The sequence below is a fragment of the Bufo bufo genome, chromosome 8 (genome assembly GCF_905171765.1).
Source record: "Bufo bufo chromosome 8, aBufBuf1.1, whole genome shotgun sequence".
NCBI lineage: Eukaryota > Metazoa > Chordata > Amphibia > Anura > Bufonidae > Bufo > Bufo bufo.
In genome coordinates this window covers 91406936-91427716 of record NC_053396.1, presented here as the reverse complement: position 1 = coordinate 91427716, position 20781 = coordinate 91406936, and the positions used below count along the sequence as shown (strand labels likewise).

Here is a 20781-nt window from a genome sequence, read left to right as displayed (position 1 = left end):
AATCGCTCGTTTGTCGGCTGATTTGCAAATTTTATCAGGATGAAAGATGTTCAGTTATCGTCAGCACATCTCACCGTGTAATAAGGAATGTGCTACCGATAATCGATAGAAGTGAATGAGGGAGGAATGACTGTGGTAGTGATCATTCCTCCCCAGTCACTTTGCATTGGCTTGTGTAATAGGCTGATGCAAACAAGCTCTGATTAACTTTTTTTTGCGGCCCCTTGAAATAGTGCAATGTGACAATGCGGCACCCAGACCAAAAATGGTTGTGCACCCCTGTTCTAGACAGTAAGGTAGCATTGACATGTAGACAAGACCCCATAACTGTATTCCGGATTCCAGCTGTGGCCTGACTAGTGACATGTACACAGGTAAGGGTGTATTACTCCATGTATAACATCGGTAATGAATAGACAACACAAGCCAGCAGGAAGTACATTTTATTTTATTATTTTTTCTGAACATATGAACATATAGAAATACACTAATTAATGGCTATGATGTAAACGATGACTACAAGCCTCTGATCACCAGATGAATTTGACAGAAGGGCACAATGTGCCGTAGACTTTTTTTTTCAACAAGAGGAACCATGTCAACTTTTTTCTGCTTCTTCCTTTTCATCGTCATCGTCTTGTTCTCCTTGCAGCTTTTGCCTTGCAAACTCCTCAATCACCACGTCCTCTGCACTGGAATTGAATAGACGCTCAAGATTAGATTTAGGCCTCCTGCACACGAACGTGTGCTGCCCGTTGCCGTATTGCGGACCGCATTTGCGGATCCGCAATACATGGGCGCCATTCCGTGAGCATTCACATCAATGGGTCCGCAAATCCGGAGATGCGGAATGGTGCAGAACGGAACCCTATGGAAGCACTACGGAGTGCTTCCGTGGGGTTTCGTCCCGTACTTCCGTTCCGCAAAAAGATAGAACATGTCCTGTCTTTTTGCGGAACGGCCGGATCGCGGACCCATTAAAGTGAATGGGTCTGTGATCCGCTGTGGCTGCCTCGCGGTCGGTGTTCGTGCATTGCGGCCCGCAGCACGGCAACGGGGCGCACACGTTCGTGTGCAGGAGGCCTTATGTGAATCAAAGAGGTTTGCTGGTGGAGCTAAAATGACTGCTTTCTCCAGCTTACTCTCTATTTCCTAATTCTTTCTGCAATAACCTTGTGCTGTCTTTCTTTTTTAACCTTCTAACAGTCACATTAAAATTGTCTGAAGTAAATCTTGTTGGCGCATAACTCAGGGGACACATTTGCATTTTTAATCCTTTAGTGACATAATACATTTTAGCCTTACAGTACTTTCACACTAGCGTTTTTCTTTTCCGGCATAGAGTTCTGTCCTAGGGGCTCTATACTGGAAAATAACTGATCAGTTTTATCCCCATGCATTCTGTATGGAGAGCAATCCGTTCAGGATGTCTTCAGTTCAGTCTTTTTGCCTTTTCAGGATGGAGATAATGCTGCAGCATGCTGCGGTTTTATCCCCATCCGAAATTCCGGAACACTTGCCGGAATGCCGGATCCAGCATTTTTTCCGGCGACGGAACTGCCTGCCGGAAACCTCTGCCGCACGTGTGAAAGTACCCTTAAGTACCAGTAACATTTTCCCCCTTCGTGTTCCAGCAGTTATAACTTTTTAATTTTTTTCTTCTAATTTTTATTTATTTTGCGGGAAGAGTTGTAGTTTTTTTAGGAACCATTTTGGTGTATATATAGGGGGTCATTTATTAAGACTGTCGTTTTACACACCGTTCTTAACCCCTATATCTGGCGGTGGGTCCACCGAAGTTATGAAGAGGCACAGTTCTAAATGTAAGACATCTTCCTTACTATTAACATAGTAACACGGCTCTTTATGAGCTACATGAAGCATCATTGGCATTTGGACCTATTACAGGACATTGATACAACCAAAGAAGACCTTAAGACCCATGCTACTGGTGAGGAAATCAGACTTGGCATCAAGTCTAACAGTTGGTTTGAAGTTGTCCCTGTTATCAGCACATCATTCCCTTTCCATGCTCTATTGATATTGTCAAAAGGACCTATCATTATCCACATCAGTGTCCACATACTAACTAACTAGTGAGGAAAAACATTATTTGTCTTACAGAAAAGTTAATGCAAAGATCCAGTATGATCAGTTATATACTGTATATATAGATTCCTCTTACCTTGCTGAAACTGAAAACATCCAAGATACAAGCAGGAAAAGAAAAGAAATACATAAAGGGTTATTATGCCCATACACAGTTCAAATTAAAATCTGGCATCAAAAGGACCTGATTTGTGCTCGATTATAGGCATTTGACCGACCATCTAAGGTGTATGGAGGCATCCCGATTCTTCCCCAACAGCAGATATCCACTCTAGTTCTGGGGGAAATAAGATATCTGCCAGTGGCTTTCTCCCCACTGGTATCTAATGTGTATGCCCAGCTTATCAGATACGTTTATGTCAGTATTTCTCTGCATTACTATACCAAGTACCTAATACTCAAATAAATTACACCAAAGAAATCTTAGGTAAGCGCTCCGTACAGTATTAGAATGTATTGGCTCCGATGAGCCAAAGTTATTGCTTCGCAAAGTCTCGCGAGACTTCAGGTAATAACTTCATAAATCAATTTCTACTGTAAAAAAACATTTCCCAAACCTGGGTTTGGTTCCAAGGTACCACTTGGAACCAAACCCGACTTCGGGAAATGTTTTTTTTACAGTAGAAATTGATTTATGAAGTTATTATGTTAGTATGTTTCATCCGAAGTCGATTCGCTCATCCCTAGTTATGATCTTACACTGTACTGCACCTCAAAGCACAGCATGAGCACAATGCCAGAATTTTAGGGATTTTCTGCTTGTGCCCAAATTATCAAGCTTTCTTAATTGTTGGATCCTGGATTAAAGAATTTGCACTATACACTGTGTATGCTTATTTTCATATAAATATATAATTCATTTTTTTGTCTGTCTGTTCATTATGCATGGCCAAACACCTGGACCAACACCTAGACTGGCTTTCAGCTCTCTAGGACCTACTATTCTTAAGATATTTACAAAAAAAATGTAATACAAAAGCAAATATGGCATAATCACATGACCCGTATTGGCCAATAGAAGCTTGCAGGTCCTTCATTCTTTGCCTCAGTGACATACACAGTTTTACACCAGGTTCCCATAACAACCCAGCCATTTTCTTCACTTTTATAGGGGTACTGTGGATGCCATTGTTATGGGGGTACTGTGGATGTCACTTGTTATGGAGGCTCTTTGGATGTCACTCTTATGGGAGCACAATGGGGCATATTAAGCTATTTCACTTTTCCCACAAAGCCACACTTCTTTCATGCAAAACCACTCCCCACTGGCGACTGAAGCATAGTCGATTATTCCTTTGGCGTACTTCCTTTATTTCTAAAATGAGAGCTGCCAAATTGTGCCAGGAATACACAGTATACGCCAGAATTCAGGCACAACCACGATAGTAAATGAGTGCCATTGTATGTAACCCCTGTAGTTTAGCTTCAGATCTCCAGATATTTTATTTACATCTCTCCATCTTAGGTTCTAATTGGAAAGGTGACATTAGACCCTCTCTAAATTTGATGGTCTAACTTAATTTTTTTTTGCAGCGTACATTTGGAGGACTGGCTGTCTCTATTTTGGCCATGCTGTTCTACCCATCTGTTTAGGTAGCCGTACACATGATTTCAGCAGGATTGGTCAGCCATTTCATGTATGGGGGCCATTACTGTACTGGCTGCCAAACTGCACATATCTTCTTGCCTTTACAAATGGACCACAGATGCTATGCAGTGGCCATGATGATGTATAATGTCACTCCTCTGTTGCTTTTATGATTATGACCTTCCCAGTAGACACAATGACAAGTAGAAGGGACAATGATAATTTATTGATCCAAGTTTCATATACAACACACTTGCTTCAGGTCATTCCCCTACTGGGAAGGTTGTGCCCTCTAACGCCAGTCATTAAGTTACTGGAAGTCACAGTCACCACTTTACTGTTACAATACTTCTACTTGTCTGGCACCCAAGACGTGTAGAACTGGGCATCAGCTGCAAAACGTCATAAGGTGAGCTTTTATTATCTATATCTGCAGTGTGAACTATGACCTATTTGTACTTATTAACCTATCTTTTTTTCTGTGCTCTATCTGCGAGAAAATGTTCTATTATATTTATTTTCTGCCTGTCTGCTTGCCCTGATTGATTTCTTATTCCAAAACATAGATATAGATGACCTATCCTCAGGATAGATCAGCAATATCAGATTGGTGGTGGTCTGACACCGTTGTTTTGGCCAGTAAGCCGTCACCGACAACTACACAGTAGACAGAGCCTAATGTCCACAGTGTAGTTTGTGGTGCTGGAGGCTGCCTGAAACAGCTAATTGTTCCTACACCCACCAATCTGATATAAAAGGCATACCCTGAGAATAGGTCATTAATATCTACATAATCTCACAAAAGTGAGTACACCCCTCACATTTTTGTAAATATTTTATTCTCTTTCCATGGGAGAACATTGAAGATATTCCACTTTGATACAATGTAAAGTAGTCAGTGTACACCTTGTATAACAGTGTAAATTTGATGCACCCTCAAAATAACTCAACACACAACTATGTCTAAACCTATGGCAAAAAAAAGTGAGTACACCCCTAGTGCCCAATTAGCCATTTCCCCTCCTCGGTGTCATGTGACTCGTTAGTGTTCCAAGGTCTCAGGGGTGAATGGGGAGGAGGTGTGTTAAATTTGGTGTTATCGCTATCATACTCTCTCATACTGGTCACTGGAAGTTCAACATGGCTCCTCATGGCAAAGAACTTTAAGGATCTGAAAAAAAAAGAATTGTTGCTCTACAGAAAGATGAACTAGACCACACACTGCATCAAATTGATCTGCATGGCTGTTATCCCAGAAGGAAGCCTCTTCTAAAGATGATGCACAAGAAAGCCCGCAAACAGTTTGCTGAAGACAAGCAGACTAAGGACATGGATTACTGGAGCCATGTCCTGTGGTCTGATGAGACCAAGATAAACTTATTTGGTTCAGATGGTATCAAGAGTGTGTGGCGACAACCAGGTGAGGAGTACAAAGCCAAGTGTGGTCAAGCATGGTGGTGGTAGTGTCATGGATTGAGGCTGCCAGCTGTGGGGAGCTACAGTTCACTGAGGGAACTATGAATGCCAACATGTACTGTGACATACTGAAGCAGACCATGATCCTCTCCCCTCGGAAACTGAGCCACAGGACAGTATTCCAACATGATAACATGATAACGATCTGTACACTGACTACTTTACATTGTATCAAAGTGTCATATCTTCAGTGCTGTCTCATGAAAAGATCTAATGAAATATTTACAAAAATGTAAGGGGTGTTACTCACTTTTGTGAGAAACTGTAAGTCCGAGAACCCCCCCCCACAAAAATAAAAATAAAAATATTACTTGACAAGTTCACTAGGATTATATACAAATGACTAAATAGTGCACCAGCTTTACAGTTACCTTCTAAAAACCATCTATTTTCATGTTCACAAGGATTTATGTGCAAATCTATTTCACATTGGCACGCTGAATACACCAGGACATTCCTTCCACCCCAGCCTACTGCTTACTCTGTAAGCTGGAGCCCAGTGACTCTGTGACATATATACTCTTGGAGAAGCTCGTTAACATCTATTCTCATATCTATTTCTTCCATGCATAAGTTACCATGTTTAATTTCTTTCACAATCCCCAATTTTTCAGAAGCTAAAGATATTAGTGCATTTCTACTTTGATTTTTCTGCTAAACGTACATCCAGTATCTAGTTGTAGTGGCGAGGGCTGATCAAACAGGGGAACTCTATATATCATATGTGTGTCAGTAACCATATGTAAAGGTCTAACTAATGTCCTCAGTAGACCATTTCATCTTCCTTCTTGTTCCTGAATTATATTTTGAAGTGTTAACAATCCATATCTAGACTCACCTTCAGATGGCTTTGGGTGCATCAGTACAAGAGGTAGTTCCACCCCGACATCACTAGAGAATAAGAGGTATATGGTAGAATAGTTTAAACATGCATAGACTACAATTTCCAACAGTTGTTTTTCTGGAAGCCTCTCCTTTTATTGTTATAATAAAGACTTAATAACACATATATAAACATACAAGTGATTGTGGAGTTACCTTGAGGTAAGATCTCCTAGAATGCTGGAAATTGAAAAACAGAAAGTTAATTATGCTTGGCAGTAACATTACACTGCATTGCTTCTGACAGTGACTGTAGATGGATTTGTTCAGATGTGCCTATTTACTTCTCTGTCCCTGCTTATTGCCTAAAGGATCAGATATGTTTGGACCCAATGGCAGCATACATTAGGAGATTACTGTGCTGCGCCCTTACGTGTTAGGGTACTTTCACACTTGCGGCAGAGCATTCCGGCAGGCAGTATGCAAACTAATGGCATCCGTCTGACAAATGCATTGAAATCCCGGATCCGTCTCTCCGGTGTCATCCGGAAAAACGGAACTGGCATTTATTTTTTTCACTTTTTTGCGGTCTGAGCATGCGCAGACCGCAAAAACTGATCCGTTTTGCCAGAACACTCGGGCATTAATGCATTTCAATGGGAAAAAAATGCCGGGTCGGCATTCTGGCAAGTGTTCCAGAATTTTGGACGGGGACAATACCAGTATTGAGCCCCTAGGACAGAACTCAATGCCCGAAAAGAATAACGCTAGTGTGAAAGTACCCTTAACCTGTCAGCCAGTCCTTCCAAAATCATCTGGTTTTCCCAACATTAATCTAATGTGTATGACCGGGGAATTATGAGTTAATAGATGGGGCCCCGTTTCAGCATTCCCATCAATTAGCCTCAGTGGAGAGAGACTGTAAAGGGTGTCTCTGTCTCTCTCTGGAGGACCTGGTCATGTCCATGTGTTATATGGGAAGCCCATTACTGTAATGAGAACTTTTTAATATTTAACTTTCCCTACAGTAGAACTCCAGGCCCAGGGATAATGGGGCGGGTTTGCTATTACTTTCTGGTTAATAGTCTGGAAAGTCTAAAGATATACCAGATTTATCATAGTGGCTGATATTGGATGTTAAATCTGGTGCGCCAAAATTCTAGTGCAGTTTTTGCGTATATTGTCACATCTTAAGTCATTTCATTCCATCAAAAGCCACCCTGACTTTTCACTAAGCCATGTCCCCTTAATAAGCTCTGTGGAAAAAGTGCTTGAATCCCTTAATAAATGTGGTGTAAGACATGTGCACCAATATTCTGGCTCAACCTGAGCTAGAATCCCGCCCCATAGAAAATTAGCCCCAGTGTTTTTTTTATCAGGGCACGTACCCGCCTCTGGATGCCATCAAATTTATTTTGACTTTGTAAGATACCAGTATGCCCATCACTTCCCTGTCCATTCCTGGGCGCATACTGAAAGAAAAAAAAGTTGATTAACAAAGTAACATTTTTTAAAATGTGATAAAATTTTACCAGGGAATTAATAAAGGAGAAAACTAGTAAAGAAAACCATTCATTGTGACTAATCAATTCAGATATTAAAAAATGGCAGCAGGATGCAGATAATGAGGTGTATATTTACATTGTTGATGATGCCAAGTTAGTATCTCCATGCTTCAGCTTGCCGTCCAGTGCTAGACCACGCTTTTCCCGGTTATTTGCCAGTAGTGGAGTCACTGAATATGATCGGGAGAATGATGAATTTGCTGCTACAGTATCACTATAGAGAAACAGGAGATAATGCCCTTGTAATATCCATTTTTTATATGTAGGTCTATATATTAATGCATATACATGAATACTATACAATGGAAAATAATACTTCCATACAATGTTCACACATTATTGCTATTCAGTACCTAAATAATACTACCATATTGTATCCAAATACTACTACCACATAGTGCCCACATAACACCATCATATATTTCCCACAGAATACTCCCATTCAATTAAAAATCTTGTATGACCGTATAGCAAGAAAAGCCATCAATCCCTCTGTATGCTGGGGGAAGCAAGACTTACTCAGGGGCGCACAACTTGCGGACCAGAGGCCACGTGCGGCCCCCTATTCTATTCTGTGCGGCTCCCAAACATCTGGTATGTCTTGTGGCTGCTCACATGTATTTTACCATTAGATGGGAGTCCTGGAAGTGTTACCAGACATGTATAATATATACTGTATCTTTGACATGCCATAAAACACTATTTCAGTTGGTAATACCGCTTTAAAGGGAGTCTGTCATCTACTTTAAGCATTTTAGACCGCTCATATCATGTAATAGCAGAGTTGCCCATCATAAAAATAGTACCTTTATTGTGTCTGTCCCACGTCCAAAAGCCGAAAAAAATATGCAAACTAGGTCCCGCATGTGTCCAGGGGCGGCATTATGGCCGCAAGTGCTCAGACCCCTCTCTGATGTGCCCACATAACTGCTCCCCTTGTAGTCCTCTGGCCCGCCCTCCGATCCTACTTTGTCCTCCTCCTCTGTCTTTGAAATCTCGAATAAGAGTCGGTCACTGCCAGGCCTGAGCATGTGCACTGTTAAGATCGGTGCCTCTGCCCATAGTGGGCAGAGCAGTGCGCATGCGCGGACCCGGCAGTGACTGGCACTCTCGTGAGATTTCCAAGCCAGAGGAGCGGTTATGTGGGCACATTGGACAGGGGCCTTTGCTCTTGCGGCCATAACGCTGCATCTGGGCACTTGCAGGCCCTTACTTGCATATCTTTATAAAATATTTTTCTCAGCTTGTGGATGTGGGACAGACACAATAAAGGTACAGTTTTTATGTTGGACAACTGTGCTATTTCATGATATGAGTAGTCTTAAATGCTCAAAGTAGGTGACAGACCTTTATCTTTGTGCCAAGGCAGTATTTAAACAGAACCCGTCCAACTGAAAATACAATGTAAGTTGCAGGAAGAGCTGCGCAGATTGATATATCATTTTATGGGGAAAGATTCAGTGAAACTTGTCATTTATATACTTATATCCCTGCTCATTCTGGGCTGTGAAGTCCAGGAGGCGGTCCTATCGGTGATTGACAGCCTTCCCTCTATGACTGTGTATACAAAGATTGAAGTTCAGGAGGCGGTCCTATCGGTGATTGACAGCCTTCCCTCTATGACTGTGTATTCACATATAGCTGTCAATCACTGATAGGACCGCCTGCTGGACTTCAAAGCCCAGAATGAGAAGAAATCTAATTAATTAATGAAATATAAGTTATACGGAATCTTTTACAATAAAACAATATCTCAATCTTCTCAGATGCTCCTGTTCTCCATCAAGCTCCATGCAGTTGTGACAGGTTCACTTTAAAAGCATTTTCCATGAAAATACTGAATAAAATCATAGAAAACTGACTTCAGCATCCCCTTCTTATTTATATGTTGTCCTATTTGAGTGTTATTTTTTCAGGACAGTATAGAGCAGCTATCACTATATGCAGTAAGGCTAGCTAGGTTTACACTAATCCTCCTCTGTATATGGCGCATCTTTCAGGTTTAGCTCCAGATTGATTAACAAAGTAACTTTCAGTTTCAATATTTCATATTTATTTTCAATATTCTGATGATTTACATAGTGGACGACTTCAGACTGTAAAGCAGGGGTGCGCAACCTTTTCTGGTTGGGGGCCACATTGTCAGACTGAAGGAATCCCAAGGGCCGAAAATAAAAGTTAAAGGGGTATTACCAACTGAAATACTGTATTTATGGACTATTGTACATACAGTATATACTATAAATGTCTGGTTACACCTACATGATTCCCATCTAATGGGAGAATACATGAAAAATGCATGTGAGCAGCCACAAGACATAGGCATACATGTCTGTCACCAGATGGTTGGGGGCCGCACAGAATGATATCAAGGGCCGGTACGTAGCCCCCGGGCCGCAGCTTGTGCACCCTGCTGTAAAGTAAGGAATCATTGCTATGTGTCATAATATTACTAATAAAGCGCGATACCACAGTAGATAAAAATGGTAAATCAGCATGTATGCATCTATATTACTATTTGTCTGTGCACTAAACTGGGGCCCAGCAGATCCCAGCAACTCTTCTCACTGGTCACAAAAATGTCTTAGAAATGGACGTGGACTCTGGACCATTTTATTTACTCACTTCATTTCCTCGCTGAAAACAATCTTTGTGTATTTGTCCAGTGAATACAACACCACATCTGTCACCTGCTCCACTAGAGAGATGGGAAGAGATGAGAAATAGTCATAGGAAAGATAGGAAGAGAAGAAAATCAAGAATTTTAAATGCAATAGATATACCCCAAAAAAGTTTTTGTTGGGGTGGATATGTTGAGCATGCCTATGATGCTATGAGTTCAGGTCACGTAAACCCATTGTCAGGCTGTGACACACATGAGTAATATGGACAGATAATACATCTGGTGATGGAGTGTAATAATGATATTACAGGTTATAGTTACTAGATTTCTGGAGAAGAACTGTTGATCCCAGCAACTTTGTAGGGCAAAAGGCTGAACTGGATGGACTTATGTCTTTTTTTTAGCCTTACAAACTATGGAGGTCATTTATTAACCTGAAATACGCCTATATTAGAATTATTTCAGGCACAGTTTGTGCGACTTCTTCCCTTCTCACGCCAGGGAAGGGGACGGGCAGCAGGGAAGGGGACGGCAGCAGGCCTGTCTCATTCATCATTTACTATGCTTGGTTTAGGCCCCCTGCACACGAACGCGTGCGCCCCGTGGTCGTGCTGCGGGCCGCAATGCACGAACACAGTCCGTGGGACAGCCACAGCGGATCGCTGACCCATTCACTTGAATGGGTCCGCGATCCGGCCGTTCCGCAAAAAGATAGGACATGTTCTATCTTTTTGCGGAACGGAGGTATGGGACGAAACCCCACGGAAGCACTCTGTAGTGCTTCCGTAGGATTCCGTTCCGTGCTTCCGTTCGGTACCATTCCGCATCCCCGGATTTGCAGACCCGTTGAAGTGAATGAGTCTGCATCCGTGATGCGGAATGCCCACGGAACGGCACCTGTGTATTGCGGATCCGCAAATGCGGTCCGCAATACGGCAACGGGAAGCACACGTTCGTGTGCAGTCTGCCTTAGGCATAGAAAATGGTCTAAATGTAGCTTGGAAGCTGGCTTACATTTAACCTCTTAGTGACCAGGCACAATTTTATAAAATTGCATTCCAAGAGCTATAACTTTTTAGTTTTTTCATTAATGTATCTGTATGAGGGCTTATGTTTTTGTAGGACAAGTTATGATTTTTAATGCACCCTTTTGGGTATATATAACCATTTATTAACCCCTTAGTGACCAACCTGTTTTGGGCCTTACTGACCAAGCGTTTTTCTTCCTTTTTTCATCGTCGCATTCCAAGAGCTATAACTTTTTTTATTTTTCCATCTATATAGCTTTATGAGGGCTTGTTTTTTACGGGACAAGTTGTAGTTTTTAATGGCGCCATTTTGAGGTACACATAACTTTCTGATTTACTTTTTGTAACTCTTTCTGGGAGGGAGATGGGAAAAACAGCAATACTGCCACAGCGTTTTTACGTTATAAATTTTATGGCGTTCATTACATATATAATATAACATAATATATTTATTCTCTGGGTCACTACGATTACAGGGATACCAAATAAATTTTTTTGCAATAAAACCCTTTTTTTAAAAGAAAAAAATGTTTTTGCATTGCCGCTTCCCAAGACCCATAACTTTTTTCTTTTTCTTTTTATGGAGTTGTGTGAGTGCTTGATTTTTGCGGGACAACTTGTATTTTTGATTGGTATAATTTTCGAGTAAGTGGCACTTTTTGATCACTTGGTATTCCGTTTTTTCTGTGGCAACGAAGAATAAATTAGCAATTCTGTATTTTTTGGAATTTTTTTTTTACGGCGTTCACCGTAGGGGATACATTACATGATATTTATGTAGTCTGGGTCATTACAGATGTGGCAATACCAAACATATGGGGCAGATTTTTTTAGCAATTTTTTTCATTGAAAAGCGTATTTTAATGGAAAAAAAGCGTAATTTTTTTAATAGGATTTTTTTAAACTTTTTTTTTTACCGCTTAATAGTCCCACAAGGGGACTATAACAGACAACATTCTGATTGATTTTAAAATGCAATGCATTATCCCTATAGTGCATTGCATTTTAATGTCAGTGCTATTCTGACATTGACCAGCAGGCTGTGCCAGAGAGGCGCAGCCTGCTGGAAATTACTCAAGGCTTGTCTGGGGCCTATACGAGACCCCAGCCAGCCTTCACACACATCGACACCCCGCGATCGCATTTTCTGGGTGCCTATGGGAGACAGAGGGAGTCCGCTCCCTCTGTCAGCACTTTACATGCGGCGGGCGCTGCATATAAAGTGTAAAACAGCCCGGATCGGCACTCCTGCCAGTCCGCACTGTTAGAGCAGGGCCGCGGCTTTCATGTGAGAGCCAGGTCCCTGCTCTCTGCTGCATAGAAACAGTTTTTTAATAACATTTTTTTAAAAGGCCAATTGAAAAAATTATTTTAGCCTAAAATGGAGTAAAATGCAATCATAAAAAAAATGACCCCAAAGGTATACATAGCCTTTAAAGAGGTTCTCCCGGAACAATGAGTTTTTAGCAAGCCTGCCTTGCTAAACAGAATATTGATACTTACCTGCTCCCTACCACTCCTGTCCTGTGTGCTGCGCTGCCTCCACTGTGTCCATGTTCTAGTCCTCATGGTGTTGACATCCAGTGCAGCATGAGTAGTGACTGGCTTCAGCGGTGACGTGGCCACAAGCAGCACGTCACTGCTGAGGCTAGTCATTGGCGGCAGCAGAGCATGTGACCGTGCCCATGCTGCAGCGGATGTCAACACATGAACACAGTTGAGGCAGCTCGGAGAACCTGAGTGGCTGGGAGCAGGTAAGTATGACTATTCTGTTTAGAGAAGCAGGCTGTGTACCGCACGTTTATAGCAATAAGACTTTACTGCTTGTGTAAAGGGTACATTGCTTTGTAATGGAAGATCTACACCCTACAACTGGGAACTGCAGAAAGAGTTAATGAGAACAGAATTGCACGCCTGTGGTTATTTGGGAAGATTGCACAGTGAATTTAGAGTGAGACTCAGGGAGGACTACTACTACCATAATTCCTAATGCTTATACTCAACTATTGGGAGAAGCCTACTCTGTAACATACTCTAGAACTGTACATATTGCTGCTGTGTGAACTGCTACTCCCATTATCTATTCAGTGAAGACAGAATTTGTTTGTTGCAACCACTTGGGCCTTGTCATTTACTCCATCTTGCCAACTCTTCATCATCAAAGGCACCCCAACTACCACCAGGCAGAAAATCCCAAGAGACAGAGGGTGTGCCCCGAGGAAAGAATGGGTGCACCCGCAAGTCATTGCATGGCCCCAGAGAGCACTAGAGTGAAGACAGCCACCATAAACCACCATCACTACTCTCTGTCACAACTACTGCTCCCTTCCTACTAGCTGTGTTTATGTACTCAATAAATACCTGTGATCTTGATCTTTTTCACAATTTTATTGGTTGAATTGTTGATTTTCACATTGATTGTGACTGGTTCACCATGATAATACATCTACAAAGATAGAAAACTAAATTAATAAGAACAGAATCTATCTATCCTGTACATGTAAGTCTTCAGGTAACGAGCTAAACTTTTGTTATATGTTTTGTTGGTATCTTCTAGTTATCCAATGATCCAGGTAATAAAGTGATTTACTTTGCAGGGTGCATTGACATACTGTATAACCATTATTAGTAAAATTTTAGTAGAATAAGGCCTCATGCACACGACAGTTGTTTTTCTCGGCCTCCGTTCCGTTTATTTTTTTGTGGATAGGAGGGAGACCCATTCATTTCAATGGGTCAGCAAAAAAATTCTGATAGTTCATCCGTTTGTGTTCCGCGTCCGTTGTCCGTGTTTCCCTTCAGCAAAAAAAATAGTGCATGTCCTACTTTTTTCACATTTGCAGACAAGGATAGGCATTTATTACAAGGGATCTGTGGAAAAAAACAGATCCTCCAAAAAAAAACGGATGCCGCATCACAATTTGCGGACGCATAAAACAACTGTCGTGTGCATGAGGCCTAAAGGACATAAGAATAATTGCTTTGTATAAATTGGGTAAGCAAGTGAATAGTGCACAATACTGAGATCATGTCTCTTGATATATAACTACTGGAAAGATCTCCCATATATACTGTACATGGAAGTATATGATATTTTCAATCAGTGATCACTTATTGATTTATCACGTCATGTAATCTAGTCTTTATCATTATTGATTATCACTTCAAATAACCTAGTCTAGAAGCCTTTGTGCCACAGCTCCGAAACACAATGAAACTTACACCGCATGATGTTACAGCCGATTGTTCCTTCTCGACAACCGACTGCTCATTAGGTGAAGGAGACTGCTGCATTTACATACAGCGATATCCTTCACAGTGTGAGCAACTGTGATACCTCTGCCCCATACAGAAACATTGTTTCTGGGCAGCCGATCGCTGTTTAGACAGCACGATCTGCTGTCCTGAAACAATGATTGATGTGCCTGCATGAACGACAGGATCACCTGATAAACAAGCGTTTTGCTCGTTTATCGGGAGATCGGCGGCACATTTAGATGGTCGGGAATAAGAGTTTGCAGGAATGATCATTCCCGATAATCTGCCTGAAAATCAGGCAGCGTAAATCCACCTTCATTTATGTGTACTTCTTGTTATATGTGAAAATGGAGGAATTAGTAGTACTAACTATGTAGTCACATTCATCATGATAGCACAAGCTAGTTCCATGTATTATCAGTAATGTCATACTTCAGTAGTGTCCCCAACCTCTCCTTATCAGACTGTAACAGTATATATGAACTGGCTACAGACAGATATGTAGTACTACAATCATACCAATTGAACAATGCATGTGTCTACTGCAATTTCAGCCTTCTCATCTCCTTACTTTTTGTATTGTATATGAGGGAGGCAGGACCTTTTTAACAGATTGGTGGGTCCAGTGTAGAAATGTAATGTGTGGGCTCCCATTAGTGTTTCCACACAGTAGTTATGCCCCCTTAGGGCCCAATACAGTAGTTATGCCCCCTTTGTGCCGCCACATAGTAGTTATTACCCCTCAGTGCCCTCTTCACAATCGAGTGCTTCTTCAGTGCCTCTACACAGTAGAATTTTCCCTAAGTGCCCCCACACAGTAGTTATGCCCCTTTAGTGCCCCCACACAACAGTTATGCCCCTAAATGTCCCCTCAGTAAGAATGACCCCTTAGTGCCCCCTCACAATAGTGCTGACTTCTTAGTGCCTCCCCTACAATAGTGTTGCCTCTTTAGTGCCCCCTTACAATAGTGAAGCCCCTGTAGTTTTAATAAAATAAAAAATGAATACTCACCTAGCTTCTTTCCCCTGATGAAGAGAGCATATAATCCCCTGTCTTGTGCTCCCTACCACTCAGCAGGCATGATGAAGTCACTGCATCACACCTGTCTACTCGGAAGGACACAGGTTGGGGAGTAGTGGAGCAGGGAACTGACGACTCCCTGTCTCATCATTGTAGTCAACTGTATCTGCATTCTCAGGATGCAGATACAGTTGAAATCAGGACATGCTGCAGCCTCCTAACCATCTGGGATGGTTGGGAGGCATGAGTCATGTGACTCAGGTGGTCCCTGTGCACTGTTCGTTCTATGGTTAAACTGGCCTTGGAGGAAGGAATGTAGGTCTGCAAGCCCTAAAAAGTCCAGAAAGATTACTGTAACCTTTGTTCTAAGACATAGCTTTTAATAATCATTATTAAAATATTGGACCCTTTTGATACAGAAATAAATAATAAATACAAAATTAAATAAAAAAACCTATGTGCCACTTGTCTCCTTTATGCAGGAAGGGCAGCCAAGTATGATTTTGATAGGCTAAAGGGGCAATGTCCCTAATGCTCCCCCTATTCAGGTAGCCCTGCCTACAAACGGAATAGCCGCCCCGATAGGGGCGATCCCGTATCTCGTACCTCCTATTGATCCCTGGAGGGCCCTAGTACGGGTGACAGATAAGGCTATTCCTAGTTGGAGACCGGGACTAGTCTATACAATTACAAAAAACAACAAACAACATGTATAGAACACCCCCGTGTGGTGGTACATAGACGAACCATTAATAGATAGTGCAAGGAATAAATTGTGAAAAATGTAGTAATAATGTAGGTCAAGTGTCAAACTGGCACTTCTGACGCTTCCAACCCAACGCGTTTCGCCTCGTTGGTGTTAGGCTCCTCAGGGGACAAAAACCAAAAACAGCAGAGTGTCCTACACCATAGATAATACAAAGAAGCCCCTTTAGCCTATCAAAATCATACTAGGCTGCCCTTCCTGCATAAAGGAGACAAGTGGCACATAGGTTTTTTGATTTAATTTTGTATTTATTATTTATTTCTGTATCAAAAGGGTCCAATATTTTAATAATGATTATTAAAAGCTATGTCTTAGAATTAATGGTAATTCTGTGAAATATGTTTACTAACTGACCTAATTCTACTATATTCCCTTGAACAAGGTTATGTTCATTCTGTGAGTTTGTAACCTTTGTTGTCAGCACGTGCATTGACCTCTTAGGTTAGTTTCAGATGAGCGTGCTACCCATAACGGGAAATGCAGTTCTCACATGGAGCTGGTTTTCTGGAGTGAACACGCTAGTCTGAAACTAGCCTTAAAGTTGCCCATGCAAATCCAACATGTATTTACTATAGCAGACACTGAGGCTGATACTCAGTATGATGTGCCATGGATCCACACAAGGATGATGTGATGTCTTATATATTGATGCATGCTAAAACATTAGGAGAGAAGACCTAAATAACAAGAGCTATTACCTCTTTATTTAGTGAGGCCTCCAGTTGCAGTGGCTTGTCTGACATCATGAACTGACGTGTGATTTCTGCAGATGGGGCTGGTCCTCTGACCTCTGGGGCATACTGGACTTTCCTAATAATAAGCCGCGCTGTGTTCCTAGTTGTGGTAAGAGATATGAGATTACAAATGTAGATCCTCAGTTAACATGGTACTGCTAGATTCATGGCAGCAGCCTCTAAATGACCATGTAACCCATCATCAGACTCATGCTTCATTACACCATATCCAGGTCTCCACCTCCTTACTTCCATGGTTGGCACCATTATGCCCTGACCTTGCATGCAAGTGATCACTAAATAGCAGTCCTTCATAGGTTTTCATGGTAGATTTTATAGATTTCTGTTCTATTTTCACTTTGTGCTGATCTAGGTCTTGGTAACTACTGAGGCTATAGTTTAGGGTGTTTGGCAACTATATTTTAAAGGGAATCTGTAATATGTACGACTGTACGTGCAAAAATAACTGTCAGTCACTGAGACCGCCCACTGGACTCCTAAGCCTAGAATTAGCAGAAAGTTAGCTCTATAAACGACAAGTTATGCAGAATCTTTTTGTGCAAAAACTATACATCAGTCTGCTCAGCTCCTCCTGCTCTATAGCATTCTGCCTGCAGATTGGATTGGATATTCAGTGTGACACTTTCAACTTTCACGTGGCTTTTCAACTTCAGTATTGTGGACCTGCTCACACTCGAGCCCTATTGAATGGAGCTAAACCACAAATGGATGCCCCCTGCGGCCTCCAGCCGACCACATGTATGGCAATTTTCTTCACTAAGTGAGCTTAAACTTCAGCTACAGTTTTTCAGGGTTTGATGTCATTATTTTGGCGGCATTTGCATAATGTAGCTGCAGCTTGTTCCCAACTTGTTGGCCTTTTTGGAATTCTGATGCAAATTGCTTTCAAAGCTCATATTTCCATATTTCAATGGACCGATGGTGAGTCATACAATATAATATGGTTTACCGGTGTAGTTGCCTCTCTTACTGTAATTAAGTCATGTAAATGTATTTATTACTCAGAAAAATATGGACTTACTTCTTGTGGACTTTCTCCTCTGCATTTTCTGCGCTGAAACCTTTCACCTCAAAGTCCACTCCACAGGGCTGCAAGAAAAGACATATCAAGACAAGTGCTGAGGAGAAGCAGAGCAAGAGGATTATCCCATTCCTTGTATTTAAGTCTTAACTGCTCTAAGCATCTAAAATTACTGAGGATTTCCCATGGAGGTCAATGCTGATTTTTTTTCTATCATTGGGATGACATCATCTACATGTTGATATTATGACATTGAAAAATATCAGATAAAACTTCTGGTCTCTGGAAAATTATTCTGCCGTCTGGGGGAGATGCTACTTTACTGAAAGTGTGAGCAGAACATGTTCTTTATCCATTCCAATGCTTACCTTCCCACCATCTTCTGGTCCTGGTTGCAGTGTCACAGAACATGGCAAGTTCTTGTCAATCTGAAAATGGTAAAATAAAGAAGGTAAAATAAAGTTTGTAGTCCCGTCATAACTCTCATTAACAAGCATTAGGGAAGTTACTTACATTAAAACAGAAAGGGAAGGCATTATCCCCCAACTTTGCAACTAGTTTCTCTTGTAATGGGGTCAATGGCTTCTTGTCCTCAGGCAATGGGGGGTATACTTGGCAAGACAGCACATATAGGTCCTTTCTGAAACTCAAGCCAATGAGCTCCATGTCATCCCGACCATAGCGGAAAGCACAGGTCAGTAACACAAACACTAGAAAAATTAACAGACTGGTTGAATTAATAAGCAACGCATGTGGAGGACACAAGAAATGGTATGCCATGTCTCTGAAACAACCACGGGTATACATAATTCATCCCTGACATTGTCAGTGCCTTATAAATACATATCTGGCATCCAAACATGTCTTTGCATTGATCTGCCAATTTAGAGGAAAAGTTGGGAATTGGTTCTTTGCAAATAGAATAGATTTGTTGCATAGAAATAATGGTGTGTCATTAACCTGGTGTCAAGGAGCATGTGTTTTACTATGCATAATGAAAAACATGTCAAGGACAAATCGGCAAGAACATTTAGTTTACCTTTCTTGTCTTTTTGACACTCTGGATCAATCAAAATCACCCCATCTGCAAAAAGATGAAAAATGTGAAGTTAGATGGAAATATTCTGGAAAGACATTTAGTATTGTTACCATCGCTGTATAACAACTGACCAACAGGTTCGACAAACTCCACGTGATCCACAAAGTCCCGCTTTGCAAGATAGATCGATAACTAGGAGAGGAGGCAAACAGCTTGGTTATCATAGGCTTTTATTGTATATTATTTGTGAAAAATCTAAAGCGGATTTATCTTTATTTGAAACCATGTTCTTACCTTCCCATCAGGACTGGTTTTCTTGAAAACTCTGCAAATAAATGTAGAAATCTTAAGATAGTTGCAAATAAGAGATCTGTTTCTTAAACTTGAAAATGCCATGTGTAAATCTACAAAATGGACAGTGGCCAACATTATATAAGTAGGAGATGGCGTTATCATGGATTGTATGGCTTGTGGATCTATGATGGATTGAATCATAGGAGTTTACCCACAATGCTTAGTGTAATTACAGTGTTCTTGTAACTTACCTGGAACCTTCTGCCATATTGATTCAGATCTGTGATACACAGAAGAAGAAAAAATGAGTATGCGTTCAGAAATAAAAAGGCAATTCAAGATCTATGACCATCAGAGCCATAAAGGGATTTAAAGAAATCAAAATATCTGACCACATTCTCAGAAGAAATCTATCATTTATCAGACATCATGGAACCATATTTGCATTATGTTTATTAACAACTGTCAGAAAACAAAAGTTGCAACTGGAAACTGTGGTTAATAATATCTTATGGAGTCAAAATAAGATTGTTGATATAGGAATGGGGAAGTGCTATTATTTGACCTCACAGACAACAGGAACCACATGCAGGACATTGGTTTCTGTTGGTAATAATAATCTCTGTGCTTCATATGTCCTAGGGGATGTAACACTGGGGGAGTCACTTATAGAGAAGGATTTGGGTGTCCTTTTAGATGGTAGATTAAATAACAGCATACAATGTCAATCAGCTGCTTCTAAGGCCACCAGGATATTGTCATGCATTAAACGAGGCATGGACTCTCGAGGCAGGGATGTAATACTACCACTTTACAAAGGGTTGGTGTGGCCTCATCTGGAATGTTCAGTTATGGGCACCAATCCATAGAAAGGATGCTTTGGAACTGGAAAAAGTATAGAGGAGAGCGACTAAACTGACTGGTGGATTGACCCTCCTGTGATGTTTTACCGCCATTTCATATGGTGCCGCTACCTGCCCTAGAATAATGTTTAGGGATAAGCATTCCTGTACACAACCATACAGAATAGAAGAGCTCCTGTCTTCTCTGACCTGTCATGGGAGCACTGCGCTATCTTTCCTATCAATATAAGTTAGGTCATGTGTAGGTTTATGTATGCTCATCAATGTATGGCCTTCTGTTTATGGTTTGTCTTTCATATGATAAAACATGAACTGATCTCTTAAAATCAGTTTTCTGTATACATCTGTCTTTAGCTTTAAAAAAAAAAGTGTATATATATATATATATATATATATATCGTGACACAGTGAGAGGTTTGGTCTGGGAAAACAGGTATTCTCCTCCCAGCATTTGCTGCTGGGCTGATTTCACAGCCAGGTGAGGTCAAATACCAGACCGGATTTTAAATGCTGGTTCGGGTTTTGGCAGCACCTGGCTGTCCTTAAATAGGCA

At 41.2% G+C, this 20781-nt stretch overlaps 1 protein-coding gene across 1 annotated transcript; it reads right to left on the bottom strand.

The window, feature by feature from the left end:
* Positions 1-598: 598 nt before the first annotated feature.
* On the bottom strand, positions 599-19633 carry ARR3 (arrestin 3). Its single transcript, XM_040406305.1, has 16 exons — positions 19617-19633; positions 19366-19396; positions 19203-19263; positions 19072-19116; positions 18546-18742; positions 18401-18460; positions 18033-18100; positions 16955-17090; positions 13573-13657; positions 10186-10258; positions 7637-7774; positions 7384-7467; positions 6212-6235; positions 6012-6064; positions 2186-2195; positions 599-692 (listed from the first exon to the last, which is right to left on the bottom strand). The coding sequence occupies exons 1-16, from the start codon at positions 19631-19633 to the stop codon at positions 599-601; spliced, it is 1176 nt and encodes a 391-aa protein (XP_040262239.1).
* Positions 19634-20781: the final 1148 nt, after the last annotated feature.